The sequence below is a fragment of the Onychostruthus taczanowskii genome, unplaced genomic scaffold (assembly GCF_017590055.1).
Source record: "Onychostruthus taczanowskii isolate IOZ18803 unplaced genomic scaffold, ASM1759005v1 scaffold61, whole genome shotgun sequence".
In the NCBI taxonomy this organism is placed as follows: domain Eukaryota; kingdom Metazoa; phylum Chordata; class Aves; order Passeriformes; family Passeridae; genus Onychostruthus; species Onychostruthus taczanowskii.
In genome coordinates this window covers 6,505,223-6,522,803 of record NW_024503790.1, presented here as the reverse complement: position 1 = coordinate 6,522,803, position 17,581 = coordinate 6,505,223, and the positions used below count along the sequence as shown (strand labels likewise).

The window sequence follows — 17,581 nt, the reverse complement described above, 5'->3', positions numbered from 1 at the left end:
TCGCGCCCGCCGAGCCCGCCCCGCCCCGGGCACGGTCCCGCTGCCGGCCCGGTGCCCCGGCCCCGCTCCGCACGCACCGGAGATGCCGCGGGGAAGGCGCGGCCGCGGCGGTCGGTGCCGGCAGAGGTCGGTACCGGCAGAGGACGGTCGGTGCTGCCGGCGGTCGGTGCTGAGGACAGTCGGTAGCGGCGGCTGTCGGGCCGGGGACAGTCGGTGCTGGCAGAGGTCGGTGCCGGCAGAGGTCGGTGCCAGCGGCGGTCGGTGCTGCCGGCAGTCGCTGCTGGCAGCCGAGCGCACCGTGTCCCCAGCATGACGTGGCCGCCACCCTCTGCCGCACTGGCGGCGAAGCGGAGGCAGCCGCGGCTCGCTCGGGCCGCACCGCGGCGGGGGCAGCTCCTGCCGCACGCCTGGGCCCGCACCGGAGGTGTGGAACGGGCTGGGATTCACTCCTGCCCTGGAAAGCGCTCCTTGGACAGCCCCGGTCGTACAACTGCTCTTTCTTCACCTGGAAAACTGTGGGGACCCTGGAAATTGGCTGACACCGAGTCTGGGAGAAAAAGAGGGAGAAAGGCATTTAGAGGGAAAAGAGATGGACTGTAGGAGAAAAGGAGAGAGCCCCAAAGAGAAGGGGAGAGGCCCTGGTGGTACCTGCAGAGCACTCAGTGGGTAACAGTGCAATAAGGGTGGGGAACACCCCAAATCCCAAACAGAGTCAAGTGGATTTGGGGGATGAGAAGAAACACCTCCGAGGCAGGCCAAAGTAGGAGCAGGGTGGGTTTTAACACACCTGGTGTTCACTTTCACCTGCTCATCCCGGGAACAGAACCAAGCCCTCCTTTAACTGCTGTACTGGAAACCAAGGACACACAGGGTTATCCACTGGGTTTTTTCTCTCCCCAACCTGTTGTACAGGCCCATGGACTGCAGGGAAGCCCACCCAGGCACTAAAGCACTGTGCAGGGTCTCACCCCACCAGTCCCCCACTTCTCACACCCCTGGGCTGCCATCACCCTTTGCTCAGTGCAGCTCTCCCAACTGTCATGGGAAATTAGTGGTTCCAAAGCAGCAGCAGATGGGGACAAGAAATGTTTCCAGTGTTCAAAGACAATCATTCCTCTCTGTCTCATTAAATTTTCAGCAGCAATTAGATACTCAAAGACCATGTGCTCATCTGAAAAGTCTCTCTCTTTTCACACATCTCCTCTGAAATGCCCGCCATACTTTGGGTCACAAATGAGAAAATATTGGGAATGTGGATTTGTGATTTTAATTATTTCACTGCCACACATGGAAACAAAAAACCCTGGTACAGTGCATGGTTTGTGCTACTGCATCACCTCGACTGGTCCTGCAGTTTTATGACTCCCAGAATCACCATTTTCCTAAAGCTTTTGCTGAGACATGTGATTAAGGTATACATTCTTTTTTTTTTCCTCTCTATGTTATCGTCCAAGAAAAGCTCATTATTCTTGCAATCTGACTCATTTTTTTTTCCTGAACATTACTAGCTGGCAACACAGATATCTTGCCAACAGTACAAGATGTGACTGCTGAAACATTCATTGTTCAACTCCATTTGAATCTACTATCGTGTCTCCATGTGACCTTTTAACACTCAGAAATTGTCTATTTTAAATCATCGGCCCTGACATGTGTTGAAGATATTTTTAACAGACTGTTTACAGGAATTCTGGTTTCTGTTCTGGCTTTTTTTTCCCCCATTTTCAACAGCTTTTCTATTCATCATCTCCAAGTTTCACATGTACAGCTGTACTGAACAGCAACAGGGCATTTGTCCACATGGCCTGTGAGAAATTGGACATCAGAAACTGAAGGGAAGGGAAAAAGGAATTCAGAAAAAATAGCTGCAACCCGCTAAGATTAAGACCTGAGACCTCCAGGAAGAACAGAAAGGAGGGTTACTTAGTTTTTCTTCTGTGCTATCGAGAGCCAAACAGGGCTAATGCATTGGAAGAGAACACTGCTGAGAAGGGCAAGTGGCATCATTTCAAATGCACCCGACCCGAGGGACATGCAAGGCATGCCAGATCACAACGTCCATTTCCACTCCCTGCCAGGTTTGCGTTCACCCAGACTGCTCCTACAAGTCTGAAAGGTTAATTTTGTGTTCTCAGCCCTTGAGCTCTCCTGCTGCCTGTGGGCACGTGCTCTGTGCCACTGCATCTGCAGAATCACACAATTCCACGCTGCTGCTGGGTCTGGGGGGCCTTGTCCTGCTTGGGGAGCGATGCAGACCCCAGCCTAAGAGTCACCACTGTCCCACTCTCAGGAAATTTACCCAGTGGTGAGACGTGGCCAGTTTTTACAGGAGAAAGAGCAGGAGGGAGGGTGACAACGGCACACAGAACCACAACACCTTGGCATTCCCAGGATCACCCAGCAAGAATGCTTCCACCCAGAGACACAGACACCCTGGCTGCCCTCCTGGGTGCCAGGGGGACACGGAGGTGTTGGCAGATGTGGTGAACAGTGACACTTCTGGAGCTGTATTCCCTGCTTCCAGACAGGGACAGAAGAGCGTCCCTTGTCCTTCACCGGCATGGGACAGACAGACAAACAGACAAACAAACAAAGCCAAGTCGCTGCATTTCATTGCACCAGGAGGCAAACAGGAAGCCCGAGCAGGCTGGGGAGAGCTGGGGCTCTGCTCCATGTGGTTAGCACTGCTCAAGGCTCACGCTGCTCAGCGGGGAAACCGCGCCGGGCTGCAGACACGGCTGGGAGCCCGCCTGCCTTTAAACTCAAAAGATGGGGGTTTTGGTTGCTTTTTTTGCTACAAGATCTGAAATAGGATCACACAGCCAGCCAAAGTGCAGCCCTGATCCACGCTGGCTGTCAGTGGTGAGGCGTGGGGCTCACCTGCCTGAGCACAGCCACGGGCCACACCAAATCCTCTGGCCAAGCCAAACTGCTCCAGCATTTGGAGGTCACCGTTTGCTTTTGCATGTAACACAAAAGCTCTCAGTGCTACAGGATAATACTACACTGCTACAGGCTTTGGAGATTTATTTGAATATACAAATATGTGTATATGTATATACACATACATATAAATATATATATTTGGGGTACCCAGGTCCTCTTGCAAGCGAGCAACATGCATGTCAAGGAACATTAGGAGAATTAGGATAAACTGCACTAAGTATTGTAACTGCACCTCACAGAGCACAGGAACAGGCTCAAGGGCATCCCCCCAAGCCCCCAGCTCTGCTCCCTGGGCTGGCCACTCCACACATCCCTAATTTGTCACATCCTGACACACAACATCCTTCACCCCCCCAGACCAGCACTGCTCCCTCTCCTCTCCAGCAACCTTCTCAGGAGAACATTGCCCTGAAGACAAACGTGACACAGCTCAGTCTTTGGGACAGCTGAGGACACGGTGGTTTTAACAGGAGTTGTTTTTCTTTCAGGAAAAAGGCCACAGTTTACATGTTGATGTTGCCACAAGAGAGATTTCAGAGACTAAAACCACAACAAAGCTTCAGCACGTTTTTCTCTTTGATGACCCTGCATTCAAACAAAAATACCATTAAAAAAACCTTTTCACAAGCTGCGAGGAGCTGATGGTGAAGTATTAAAGGGTGAGATTCAAGGACCTGTGCAGTCTGTTTGTTTGAAAAGCTTCTGAAGTGGTGTCAATCTTGTGACCCCAAAATGACAGAGAGAAGGGAGAATGATGACAAAGATACTCAGCCCTCTCGCTGAAGGCCAGAGTGGCCTAATTTGGTGTCCTTGTCCAGATAAAAATACTGTTTTATTTGTGTGACTATGTATTTAAATGAAGGCTAGTGCAGAGTTGAGAACAACGCGTTCCTCCCTGGTTGCCCCACAAATGCTGGCAGAGCAAATGAAATAAGTCTCCAAAGGCATGGCCTGGGCCAGCTCAGGGGCAGCCCAGGGTCCCTCCTGGCCACCAGCAGCACCACAAGGTCCCGCAGCAGAACAATCCCGGGAGGATTCTGCCTCAGAGTTAGCAAAATGAGGGCTGGTTTGGTACCTCCTCGTTGTTTCTTCACCAGAATTTCTGAGCTATCATCTCTGCCCATGCCAGAGTTTAGTGCTGAGGCAAAAGGCAAGTTCTGTGGGTGCTGCCAGCAGCACATCATCCCGAAGCGGAGTGGAAGGCACGACCTAAGGGGAGGCAGGAGGAGATGCTGCTGGCCCAGCCCTGCAAGGAACATGAGGCTGCAGCTCTGTCAGGGGTACTGTGAGCTACTGACTGCAAAACATAGGAGACTGTTTGGGGAAAACACCCCACAAACAAACAACAATGCCCAGCAGAGTTGCACAGGCTGCTGTGGAAACCTGAGGCCTCTGCTGTTTGTACAGCCCAGCTGAGGTGTTCAGCTGGTGGAGTGCACTGTGTCAGAGCAGCAATGCCACAAACCCACCTTTGCATCCCTCCAGAGCACGGTGCCACGCAAACACAGCATCTCCCCCCGCCAGGGAATGCCACCCAAAGGCTCACTTCTGTTGAAGATGGGGTTGTGATGCAAAACTAAAAAATGTCAGACGCAAAACTAAAAAATATCAGACACAAAACTAAAAAATGTCAGACGCAGATGCCAGAAGCTCCATCCCTTTTCTGACTGTCCGTTCTTCAGGAGGGACAAACAACTTTCCTTTCTCTTGTTGTTTTCTTTTTTTGCAATGCGAGTGAGTGATCTTTAAAACCACACATTCCCATTATGAATTGTAACTGCCTATTTAGCTAAATCACACTATTTATTCTTGAAATTACTGTTAGGGGATTCTGGATCCTTTTCTTTGCTACCAGAAGGAAAAGCCTGTCTCTTTTTTTTTTTTTTTTTTAACCCAGTCTTCCCACACTCAGAAGCACAGCTCAAGCTCACAAAGCTAGACCTCAGTGATAAAGCCACAGTGCTAAAAAGAAAGCCCTTCATCCTGTTTGGGAATTTTGGGGGTCTTTGTTCATTGTTTCCAGTCCCACCGGATCTTGCAGGCTTGTGTGTGGGTGGCTGGCTGCACCCTCAAGACAGATGCAGGTGCCTGCCTGTGCTAAATATTTTGCACAAACTCAAGAGTTTGTTGTATTTCGGTGGTTTTTGTTTGTTTAGCTTTGACATCTTAAAATGTGTATTCCAAACTAAGCAACATTCAGAACCCAAACGAATACGCTCTCTGCATAAAAATCAGAATGCCTGTACGTGTTACCAAGTGAGGCAGATGCCAGTGACAAATGCTTTAAGAATTTTTTAGCAGCCACCTGAAAAATCACTTAAGAGTCAGAAATAAGTAGCAAAGGCCACTGCATGAGTCACCAGTGACAACAAGGAGAAAAGGAATGTGAATGGAATTTTTCTTCTTTCTTTCTAAAATGAGAGATGGCTCTAGCTGAAAGAAAATGATTTTTACTGTTACCACAGGAAAATTTCCATTTGCAAAAAGGGGAATTTCCACCTGAGGCATATTGATGAAGACTCATTTACATAGCTGGAGGCAACAACTTTTACCATGGGAACAGTGATGAAGGAAAAACAAATTCTTTTCAGTAGCGGGAAAGTGCAAAATTTTTGTCCTCAAATTTTGGTCTAGAAATAGATAATGTTTGTTTTCATTAAGTCTTTAAAAATATTTACAAAGAAGAGAAGATGTATTTCACAGAAGGGAAGAATCCAGCCAGCCTAAACAGGACCAGGACTGGGAAACTGTGCAGGACAAGTTCTGACTATGTTAAACACTTGGATTATGTGCTACAAGGGCAAGTGAGGCTCAAAAAATAAAGTAAAAAGCTGCATTGTTTGTTATGAGAGAATAATCATTAAAAACACAGCAGCAGCCAGGTGTGAGTGAGGGTGGGTCTCCCCTCAGCAGCAGGAGCCACATGGGCACCCAAGTGATTTTTCCATTTTCACAGAATGGCAGCAGGTGACAAATTACAGAGCTCAGGCACCTTTGCCCATACAACCACTCATTCACTGGGCTGGAAAACTGCGAATATCTTGGATTGAATTGGATACAGGTCCATTTTCACCAGGCCCAGTAGCCTGGGTCTGTATTGGAATGTCCAGCTCACAGCAGCTCCCATTGTGTCCTAGCTCAGTATTACCCCCAGTGCCTGGGTGTCCTTTTCCAAAGGGTCTCTGCTGGGAGCTGCTCTGCAGCTCCACGTGGACCTGAAATCCAGAATTCACCCTGACACAAAGGGGAATAAACCATCAGAAAAAAGCAGCCTGTGGGGCCGGGGGGCTCAGCAAGATGATAACTTTGCATCCACGAAGGGGAATAAACCATCAGACAAAAGCAGCCAGAAAGCACCTGCAGCCTGTGGGGCCGGGGGGCTCAGCAAGATGATAACTTTGCATTAAATTTCCTATTTTATTTCCTTGCTACCTGCAACAGGAAAAAACTCAACCTCTCATTTCCTTCCTCCTACCCACTTTGTTTGGTGTTTTGAGCAGCTGCTGCAAACCAGCTGCAGTGAGGAGCCAGATTTTGAATCTGCTCTTCTTGAGAGGCCTTGGGCAGAGACCCAGAGCAGAGCCTGCTGGCCACAGTGACAGAGGGACACTTTGGGGCACAGGAGAGGGCAGTGACAGGCACTGGCAGAGCAGGACTGGGTGCACAGCACTGCCAGAAAGGAGAGCAGTGAGCACGGCTCTGGCTTTCTGAATTAGCCTCGGGGATTAAATGGGAAAATGCAATGGAATCTTTGCATGCTCTTTCCACGAGCAGCAGCTGCAGGGGTGTGTGCTGCTCTGCACAGCACAGTCACGCTGCCAAGCCACACTTGGTGGCTCTGGAATGGAGTGACCACACAGCCCCCGTGCTCTGGGGTGCTGGGGAGCCCAGGTGCTCTACTCAACCCTCAAATTCCAACTGCCTTGAAAGACATTCCTCCCCAGCCTCAGCAGCCCCCAACAACAACGCAACCAAAAATGCAACCACTGACCACACACGTGATTCCGTCGGTGGCAGAAGCAGAAACATTTCAGAAGCCCTTTGACACTAAAAATACATTCTTCCCCTCCTCGGACTTCTCCTTTACCAGAAAGACTCCTCTCCCAGTGCCATTTCCCAGTCTGTCACCCCTGTCTCTTGGCTCCCACCCTGGAGCCAGACGGGTTCAAAGCACAGAGCTCCCGGTGGGCCACAGGGGCTTTTACAGGGGGCACCCACTCAGAGCCCATTCCCTGCTAACAGGTCATGACTCCTCCCTACATTATTTATTTACCTTTTCCTCCTCCTTACAGCTTTATTGATTCTGCCCACGCTGTGTTCCCTGCCACAGTGAGGACAGACACCAGCACCACTGGCTGCTCCTCAGACACAGTTCTGTCACTGTAAGGATGCACAGAGCAAACCTGGGGATGGGAACAGATCCCTCAGATTACCAAATTACAGCAAACCCCTCCAAACCCACACCTCTGCTCTTCACTGCTGAATCAGAACCAGCAAAAGCCTGCAGGGATTTGAAATGTGCATCCCTCCTCTTGGCAAAATACAAATACAGGCATCTGATCTCATTCACCAGAGTGGCTGAGCTCTTGTCCCCCAGGGCTCTCATCTTTACCGAATCTTTGTCTTCCCTTATCTCTGACAATGTTTGGTTATAACAGATTTATCACGGGGAATTGCTCAGTCCACAGCACCAGAGCATTTTCCCTTTCTCCTCTTCCTGAACCTCTTTTGTGGGGTTCCAGCTGACCACAGGAGGAAAGGCAGCCAAGCACCGGCTCAACTTACAAATGACAAAAAATAGCACATGAAATCCTGCTAAGCTGCAAAAAAATCAAGATGACAACACCCAACAAACTTGCCCAGGAGAGAGCTGACAGAGCAAAGTCCCTTCAGTGCCCTTCAGCTGCTTCGGGCAGCAGTGACCAGCCACAGCACAATCAAGCCTTGATTAATTTTTTACCACCTCCTTGATGCTCGGTGTTTTCAGCTCATCACCAGATGGTTGTGCCTGTTACCTTGGCTGTACTTTGGAGACCTTGTAGGTGCCAGCTGCTGTTGGTAAGCACATGCCCTGCCCTCATGTGAATTAGCAAAGGCTGAGGGAGCCCAGCAAACTGGTCCAGGGAAAAGTGGCCTCCTTCCACTGGCAGCTGCAGGAGACACTGAATTGTCCAGCAGTGCTCCCCACTCATTGCCTTGGGATCAGTCTTACAGCAGAAAATTAAATCCAGTCACACTGCTTCTCTTATGTCACAGAAAAATAGAGGAAGAGGCCATAAAAAACCCCAGCCAGCAGCATAACTGATTCTGAATACAATGTTTTTCTCTGCTCTGAATGAGAAGTCAGCAGCTCTGATTGCAAATTCCCCCAAAACTTCCCTGAAACCTTCCATTACAGAGAGGCAACTGAACTCTAGTAGTAATTTAGGCTGGTACCTGTTTATTTACCTCGGTTAAGATTATCTGTTAGATCTTATGGGTGGGTGAATCACCCTCTGGTACAAAAGTGCAGCTGGCTGTCCCCAGGAGAGCAGCACAGCAGCAGCTTTGCAGGTTCCAGTGCTCCCTGCAAAGGGGCTTCTCCCAGTGCTGCCTTTTCCCTGCCCTCCTTGGCTGGTTGCCTTAACCAAAGAAAAATTTCTGGTGGGAGGACTAAGAGCAGCCAAGTGACAGGCTGTTTCCTCTGACACACACGGCAGTTGTAGCTGCTGTGCTGTCTGTGTGCACCACAGGTTTACAAAGCCCAAAAGGATTTGCTTAGTAATGCAGAAAAATCTCCCTGCAAGAGAGCAAGGAGGGGATTCCTGCTGAACTCTGAACAGAGGTGCTGGGATGGCTCATCATGGGAAACAACCAGGAGGACAAGAATGCTTGGAATTAATCTGGAAGGCATGAATGAGTGTCACCATGAAGCCACCAACAGCCAAGTGACATTTAGCACACGGTAGAGACTCGCTGTCAAATTTCATTAACTGCATCCTTGTGTCACAGCAGACAGCTCTGCCCACAGATCAGAGACCACAGCATTACACTGCAAAAATCATTCATGAGCCTGCTGCTGGCTCTGGAAGGGACTGTAGAATGAAGGAGAAAAAGGAATCCTAATGGAAATTTGTTCACATCGTTTGGAAACCTGGACTAACCAACATTCTGTCCAGGTCCCTTACAGCCCTGGCACCAATTCCTACACGGAAAAGTCAGGCAGCCCTTCCTGACAAACATTTGCAGGAGCTGTGCTCACCTCTCTGGGTATCACTGGCCATGCCTGGCACCACTGGTGGGTGTTGAAAAGGCACAAAAATGGCACTCAACCTGCAGGAGCCTCTGGTGGAAGCAGCTTCAGCGAGGGGATGTCCTTGTCCTGCTGCCATGTGCATGCAAAGCTCATTCATTATTTTTCATCTCTCCCCAGCCACTGATTAAAGGGGCATCTCACCCAATTCCCCATCCCCAGCAGTCCTCTCCTTCTCTGCTTTGGCAGCTGTTTTTCCTTCTCTTCCTGGCCCATTTGCCTGCTGTTGTCTGGCTAATTATTTTTACAAGGCTCAATAATTGCTGCAACCTTCCCCGTTTTTCATCTCCTTCCCGCAGCAGTGTTTGGCAGGCAGGGAGCTGCTGCAGCAGCTGTGCTCCTTGGCTGCCCACCCTCCTCCTGCCGGGAGCAGGGTGCCAGAACAAGGCTGTGCAACCTAATCCTCTGTTTGCCTTTCCCTGGGCTCGTCATTAGCCAGAGGAGCAGCTTTGGGAGTCACTTAGCAACGTGCCAGCAAAGCCAAGCCCTGATGTCACCAGCAGAAACAGCATCTCAGAAACACCCAATTGTCTCATGGCCTCAGCCAAAGCATCCGGGGCCGTGGAGCTCCATTCCTCAAAAACTGCTGCTTCTGGAGAATTACCTGGGACTCGCTGGCAGGTGAGGCAGCAGCACAGTGATTTCAGATTAAAAATAATCTGCCATTCCTCAGTGATCACACTGGCTAGAGCACAGGGCTTCTGCTGCCTCTCAACGTGCAGCATTGAACAAGAGCACAGATCAGACACCAAAGTGACACAGGCCTGTGGCAGAGCAGCTCCCTCAACCCTTGCAGTTATTCACCTGTGAAGATGAATTACAGATTTTTAGGCAGCTTTCTCCACGTTTTGCCATTTACTTATGGTCAAACAAGCCATTTCCCCCTCTCAAAACAGTAGGGAGGACACATGGCAGCAAACACAGAAATTACACTGACAGCACAGTTCCTAATGCAACTTCTTGGTGTTTTAAGAATGCTGTCAGGCCCCTAAAAACAGAAGTCACAGCTCTTGAGAATTTTCAGTTCTTTGTGAATTTTCAGATAATAGTTGACACTACTCTCTGTTTGGGAACCACTTCCCTGAGAGCTCACTCTTGTCCAGCTGTGCAAGCTGCCCAGGGTCATGGAAAGGGAGGGCAGCTCCTCACTGCTGCTCTTCAGGCCAGATCCTTCCTCATTTCACACACTTGACAAGCCTAGACTGCCCGGTGGCTTTCCAAGCATCAAATCCCAGATTCTGCAGAACCAGCACCAGTGATTCCACATTATCCTGACACTGAGTATCCCTGGCTGATTATCACAGGACAAATTCTACATTTGTCCACTCAGGAGCAACTGAGGAAAACAGCTCAAAGAGGAAAGTGAATGGATTATTCTGCTGCACAGCACCAAGCAGGGTGTTTATGGGGAGCACTCAGACACCACAGAGCCCCTCCTCAGAGAGCCACCTCTGTGGGACAGGATCACACCTGGGCAGCACACAACACCCCCTGCCTTTTCCAGGGCCTGCACCCAGACCTTCTGCAGGTGTTTCCAGGGGTTTCTTCCAGGCAGCCAACCACCAGCCCTGTCCTGCTCTCTTGCAGCTTGTTGTTTCTAAGAGCAGTGGTGTGAAAAAACAGGAAGCCATGCAGAGAAGAGGAGAATACAGATTGAGGCATGAAACTGCAGTAGCCCCAGCTCCCCCTGCACTCACCCCACCCCCTCTTCCCTTCCCACCCCCTCACCACAGGCCGCATTCTCGATGAGAAATGCTCAGCCCTTGACGGGAAACCGGGTACGGAGCTGGGCGGCCGGAGAGCTCGGCAGGAGGGGAAACCCAGCAGCAGCCAGGGCAGTGCAGATCCCCGGGCCCTGCTGGCCACCGAGCACCAGGAACGGCTCAGATCAGACTCTGCTCCACACCTGCCTCCATTCGAGGCTTCAAGGAAAAGTTTGTTTGACTCCCCTGTCCTCAAAAGTCCAGATTTGCTGCTTCAGAGATCCCCTGAGGACCATTCTGCAGGCTGAGCTCCATCAGTGGCTTGCTGCAATCCAAACAGGTGTTTGCACCGTTCTATGCCCATGTAATTGTTTAAGGAATAAGGATTCTGAGTCACATCTCTTTATTGAAGAAAGCCAGCAGATCCTCTTGTCTACAGCTCTCTATTCACAGCTCTCCCAGCTCACCCCACGCTGGCAAATTGTGACACGAATTTTATGTTTTGCTGGACTCTTCACTGCTCACACCCTTATCTCTTCATTCTCCAACACAAGGCTGAGAGATTGAGAGGGTGGAGATGAAGAAAGAACAAGAAGTTCTTCTACCAGAACTTCTTCTACAGTTGTTCTTCTACCAGAAACACTGGTAGGGGACAGAAAATTCAAGCAAAAACACGCCAGCACCTCAGCTTCCAAGGCAGAGAAAATATTCCCAGCTTCACCCAGCACATAACCATGGCTGTGCTATGTCAACCAACTGTCTGGATAAAGCAGGAAAGGAGGAAAGGTCTGGTTGCTGAAAGCCAGGACAAAGCCAAGCACCACACACAGCTTGGCCAGTGCTCCAAAATCCAAGAGAATACAGGTGGGATGAGCCTGCAGAGCCTGGGCCACAGAGGGGGCACAAATGACCTGGCACATCCCAGAGCCAGTGACAGCCCGGGATCAGAGCAAGGCATCAACACACAGACATCAGCACTGCACCATGCTTGGGTTTGTGAATCAAGTCTTTTACATCTGTACTAACCCAGCAACATGCAGATAAATTGTCCTGCTTTTCTACACAACACGTAAAACCATTGTTAATCACTAAAACCAAGGATGAAGGACAGGCCTGAGGCCACACAAAGAATGAGACAGTGGGAAAGGGAATGCTCTCTTCCCTTAGTCCTGCCCAAAGCCTCTCTGCTGTTCACAAGGGGATGTGCTGTGCTGGGGTTTATTTATAAAACCTATAAGAATGTTGATCTAAGGCTATAACTCGCAGAAAAATAAGCAGAGGTCAGGCTTTCTAAATGCAGTCACAAACCCCAGGGAGAATCTTACCAGCAAGGACCCTGGGCTTTCAGAGGGAAGCAGAACTCAGGAGAGGCCCCAGCGCTTGTGAGCTGCCAAGAAAACCGTGCAAACCATGAGCCATCCCCTGGCTCAAGTGCAGCTTTCTGTTCCAGCCACAGGAGCGAGGCAGGGTCTGCAGGGAGCTTCAGGGTGCCTGAATGAGCCTGAGGGGGATTCCCAGCTCCTCTCTTTGCTGGCAGAGGTAGCCACCCTTCCCAGGCTCTTAGATTTTTTTTTTTGTCTTTTTAAATCACTGATGAGGAAAGATGCTCCTACAAGTGGTGATTCAGAGCAGGGCCTTTATCTAAATGCTCTGAATCATTCTTTGTGAGAGACCATCACCGCTGACAACCGAAGGAGCCTCTGGAGAGGGCAGACAGCAGTGGTGGTTAACTCTTGTGTGGCACTGGCATCAGAGCACCCCTGTAAGAGCCGTTTGCTCGGCTCATTATCCAAACCTGCTCCAACAAAAAGCCGAGGCCGGTGCAGCTGGAGGAGGAAGAACACGCAGCCTGCAACCCAAACGTTTAACCCGCAAATAACTCAGCCATGGCCATCCCCACGGTTCTGATCAGGAATGCCACGAGGTCCTCCTCACCCCAGGGAGAATTCCCCAGGCCCAGCGCGATGAGGGACGCTGCTGGGCGGGCAGGAGGAGCCCCGCAGGTGCGGACGGTGCTGACCATTCCCGTCTCCATTCCCGTCTCCATTCCCGTCTCCACTCCCACCCGCGGGCAGACTTTCAGAACCTCTCTTTGGCGCAGCTCCAGCGCACATTTACGGCTCCGTTTTGCAGAGGGGCCCCGGTATTTGGCGGGGAGCCCCTTTCGGCCCCAGGAACCATCCCCGGGATGCGGCACCCACGCCCCATCTAGCGGCAACCGCGCAGGGAAAAGCTGCGGAGCCCAGAGAGCGTCCGGCAAAGCGCTCGTCTAGCGGCAAGTTGCTGCAAATGGCAGCAAACAGCTGCAAAAAAGCGCTTTATTGTTGTGTTCCCCCCTGTCTGCGCTGGGCCCTGCAGCCCATCGCCGCCGCGCAAAGCACAGAGGGACGAAAATTCCTCACTGGGAGCCCACAGAAGCCAAAGCTGCCCGAGCGCCCGGCAGCCGGGCAGAGCCCCCGGGGAACACCCCGGGCTGCGAAATTCGCTTTACACACTTACAGTCCCTCATTTTTAAGGGAACAATCCCGGCAGGAGCTATCGTTAGTCAAGGGCACAAAAAAGCAGCTCTGCCCATGCCTTTGGTGGGACCTCACCCCAGGCAGCCCCCGCAGCTGAGGGCACCGGGCCCCAGCCTGAGGGAAGAAACTGAGCTGGGGACATTGGCCTGGGACTGAGGGGACAAACTGAGCTGGGGACACCGACCCGGGACTGAGGGGACAAACTGAGCTGGGGACACCGGCCTGGGACTGAGGGGACAAACTGAGCTGGGGACACCGACCCGGGACTGAGGGGAACAAACTGACCTTGGGACACCGGACTGGAACCGAGGGAAGAAACTGAGCTTGGGACACCGGCCTGGGACTGAGAGGACAAACTGAGCTGGAGACACTGGCCTGAGACTGAGGGGACAAACTAAGCTGGGGACACCGGCCTGGGACTGAGAGGACAAACTAAGCTGGGGAGACCGGCCTGGGACTGAGAGGACAAACTAAGCTGGGGAGACCGGCCTGGGACTGAGAGGACAAACTAAGCTGGGGAGACCGGCCTGGGACTGAGAGGACAAACTAAGCTGGGGAGACCGGCCTGGGACTGAGAGGACAAACTAAGCTGGGGAGACCGGCCTGGGACTGAGAGGACAAACTAAGCTGGGGAGACCGGCCTGGGACTGAGAGGACAAACTAAGCTGGGGAGACCGGCCTGGGACTGAGAGGACAAACTAAGCTGGGGAGACCGGCCTGGGACTGAGAGGACAAACTAAGCTGGGGAGACCGGCCTGGGACTGAGAGGACAAACTAAGCTGGGGAGACCGGCCTGGGACTGAGAGGACAAACTAAGCTGGGGAGACCGGCCTGGGACTGAGAGGACAAACTAAGCTGGGGAGACCGGCCTGGGACTGAGGGGACAAACTGAGCTGGGGACAGCGGACTGGAACTGAGGGGACAAACTGAGCTTGGGACACCGGCCTGGAACTGAGGGGACAAACTGAGCTGGGGACACCGGACTGGGACTGAGGGGACAAACTGAGCTGGGGACACCGACCCGGGACTGAGGGGACAAACTGAGCGCGGGACACCAACCTGGGACTGAGGGGAACAAACTGACCTTGGGACACCGGACTGGAACTGAGGGGAGCAAACTGAGCTCAGGACACCGGCCTGGGACTGAGGGGACAAACTGAGCTGGGGACACCGACCTGAGGCTGAGGGGACAAACTGAGCTCAGGACACCGGCCTGGGACTGAGGGGACAAACTGAGCTGGGGACACCGACCCGGGACTGAGAGAACAAACTGAGCTGGGGACACCGGCCTGGAACTGAGGGGACAAACTGAGCTGGGGACACCGGCCTGGGACTGAGGGGACAAACTGAACTCAGGACACTCACCTCACAGAGAAATGGCCACGGCACAGCTCAGCTCAGCTCAGTCCTTCCCGGCCAGGCAGACGATGTTGGGCTGCTCCAGAAAGACCCCCTGGTCAGGCACAGGAGTCTGAGGGAACCCTCCAGAGCTGCACGTGTGAGGGTGAGGAAGATGAGGAGGTGAGGGGCACTGCCCACAGCCCCCGCCCCTCAGCTCACCTGGGCGCAATCACTGCCGGCCCTTCAGAATTGGGCACAGCTGTTACTCATCTGCAGGAGAGGGTTTTCTTCTTTAAAAAAACAAAAAAATAAAAAAAAATCCAAACAAACAAAAAAAAAAAAAAAAAAACCCAAACCAAAAAAAAAAAAAAAAAAAAAACGCCCAAAAAACCCCAACGGAAAACAAAAATTAAAAAAAAAAAAAAAACCAAAAACCCCAAAAAATCAAAACGGAAAAAAAAAAAAAAACAAACCCAAAAACAACCCCAAAGCCGCCACCAAAACCCCCAGCGAAGCCCTTCCTGAGGAGGTTCCATGCACTGCACCTGGGCAGTGAAAGCCCAGCCGCATTTCCAGCACTGTTTTCATCCTGTTGGCGGAATTTAAATACGACGCTTAGAGTCAGTTTTTAAGTATAAAAGTTAAAAAATACCAACTATAAAACTGAATTTCAGTTGTATCATCTTTCAAGGAAACCATCAACATAATTTAAATGCTTGCAGAAGGCACAACTCTTAGGAAATACTCTTTATTAATATAACATACAACAAGTGCTGCTCCTCACATAACAGTATTTGAACTCTTCTCTCTCATAAACTTAAAACGTTGTTCTTATTGGAAACATATTTTGTCTCTGAACCCTTATTTTGGGAGAAGAGCATAAAATCTGCTCCCCCTGAAATCAAAAGGGAAGAGATCCTTACTCAGTAATTACAGCATTGTTTATAAGAAACACATTAACAACGAACGTATGCAAGCATACATAACCAGCAACAAGATAAAATAACCCGTATGAAAAATCCCATATAAATTCACTTTAAGTACAAACCCACAAGATTTCCAGTATTAATCCAAGTATCTTTGGTGTTTGTTGGTGTTTAAGGTATTTTCCACCCAAAACAGACCTATATTGCTTTTCCATAGCCCTCGAAAGAAAAGCTCCAAAATAAGGACTCTTGAAAAAATAAGTTCCCTGCATGAGGCAAGGACTGGCCTGCGCAGGACGCGCCGTGTGCCTGCAGAGCCGGAGGACGGCGGTACTGCTCGGTGCTGCAGCTCCTCCTCAGGCTGCCTGGCGGCTCGAACGTGACAATTTTCCCAGATCCGAACGGCGGGAGCAGTGCAGAAGCCCGGTGCGCTCCCCTCGGGGCGGGCAGGAGCGGGGCCGGGGCCGCATCTCTCAGCGCACGGCGCTGCCCGCAGCTCCCCGGGCGGGTTTCGGTGACTCTCAGGAGCCCGGCGGAGATGCGGCAGCGCCCCGAGCCCTGCCCGGGCTCTCATCGGAAGGCGGGGGGCAGCCTGGCCCCCCGGTCGCCGGTCACCGCCGTGTCCGGCTCGGCGGGGCGCAGCTCCCAGGCAGGCAGCGGCGGCCCCGGGGGCACGGCCGGGCTCCGGGCCGGCAGCTCCGGGGAGCGGCGGGGCAGCACCAGCGCTGCCCAGGGCCCCGGCGGCCAGCCGGAGGGCAGCGGGCAGGGCGGCGGGGGCCACAGAGCGGCGGGGCCCGGGCGGATCTCGGGGAGCTGCGGGGGCTCGGCGGGCATCCCGGAGGGCGGCGGGAGCCAGGGAGCGGCGGGGAGCGAGGCCATCCCGGGGAGCGAGGCCATCCCGGGGGGCGGCGGGAGCCAGGGAGCTGCGGGGAGCGAGGCCATCCCGGGGAGCGAGGCCATCCCGGGGGGCGAGGCCATCCCGGGGAGCGAGGCCATCCCGGGGAGCGAGGCCATCCCGGAGGGCGAGGCCATCCCGGGGAGCGAGGCCATCCCGGGGAGCGAGGCCATCCCGGGGTTCGGCGGGGCCCAGGGCGCGGCGGGGTCCGGCGGGATGCCGGAGGGCGGCGCGGGCGGTGCGGACGAGCGGCGGCGGCGGCGGAGGTAATTCCCCTCCGGGAACATGTCCTGGAAAGCGGGGTCCAGCGCCCACTCGCCGGGGCGGCCGCGGCGGCAGGGCAGCCGTCGGAAGCAGGGGTTGAGGCTGAGGTTGTGGCGGACGCTGTTCTGCCACTGGCGGCCGGGGCCGCCGTAGAAGGGGAAGCGCTCCGCGATGTAGGCGTAGATGCCGCTCAGGGGCAGCCGCTGCCCGGGGCTGGCCCGGATGGCCATGGTGATCAGCGCCACGAACGAGTAGGGAGGCCTCTGCGGCCACCCCGCCGTGCCCGGCCCGGTGCCCGGCTCGGTGATGCGCTCGGTGCCCGGCCCGGTGATGCATTCGGTGCCCCGCTCGGTGCCCGGCCCGGTGATGCATTCGGTGCCCGGCTCGGTGATGCGCTCGGTGCCCGGCTCGGTGCCCGGTGCCGCCCGCCGCTCCCCGGGCTCGCTCTCGGCCATGGCCCCGCTCTCCGCTCGCCCCAGCCCCGCGGGCCCCTCTAAACCCTCTCCCCGCCACCCTTCCGCCCCCGGCCCAGCCCAGTCTGGTCAGTTCGGGGTCGCCGCCGGGTCAGGACGGGCCCGCCGGGAGCTGCGGGCGCAGCTCGGGGCACAGCTCAGCCTGGGCACCGCCGGGGGTCGGTCCGGGCGAGCGAAGCCGGTGGAAGCCCCCTCGTTTCTCCCCCGCGGCGGATCCGCTGC

The 17,581-nt window shown here is 53.3% G+C and overlaps 1 protein-coding gene across 1 annotated transcript; it reads right to left on the bottom strand.

Annotated features, from left to right (window-relative positions):
- Positions 1-16,297: 16,297 nt before the first annotated feature.
- LOC121344146 (forkhead box protein E3-like) lies at positions 16,298-17,341 on the bottom strand. Its single transcript, XM_041419857.1, has one exon. The coding sequence runs from the start codon at positions 17,339-17,341 to the stop codon at positions 16,298-16,300; it is 1,044 nt and encodes a 347-aa protein (XP_041275791.1).
- Positions 17,342-17,581: the final 240 nt, after the last annotated feature.

Coding starts and splice junctions, on each gene's coding strand:
- LOC121344146 (XM_041419857.1), bottom strand. CDS start 17,341: ATGGCCGAGAGCGAGCCCGGGGAGCGGCGGGCGGCACCGGGCACCGAG.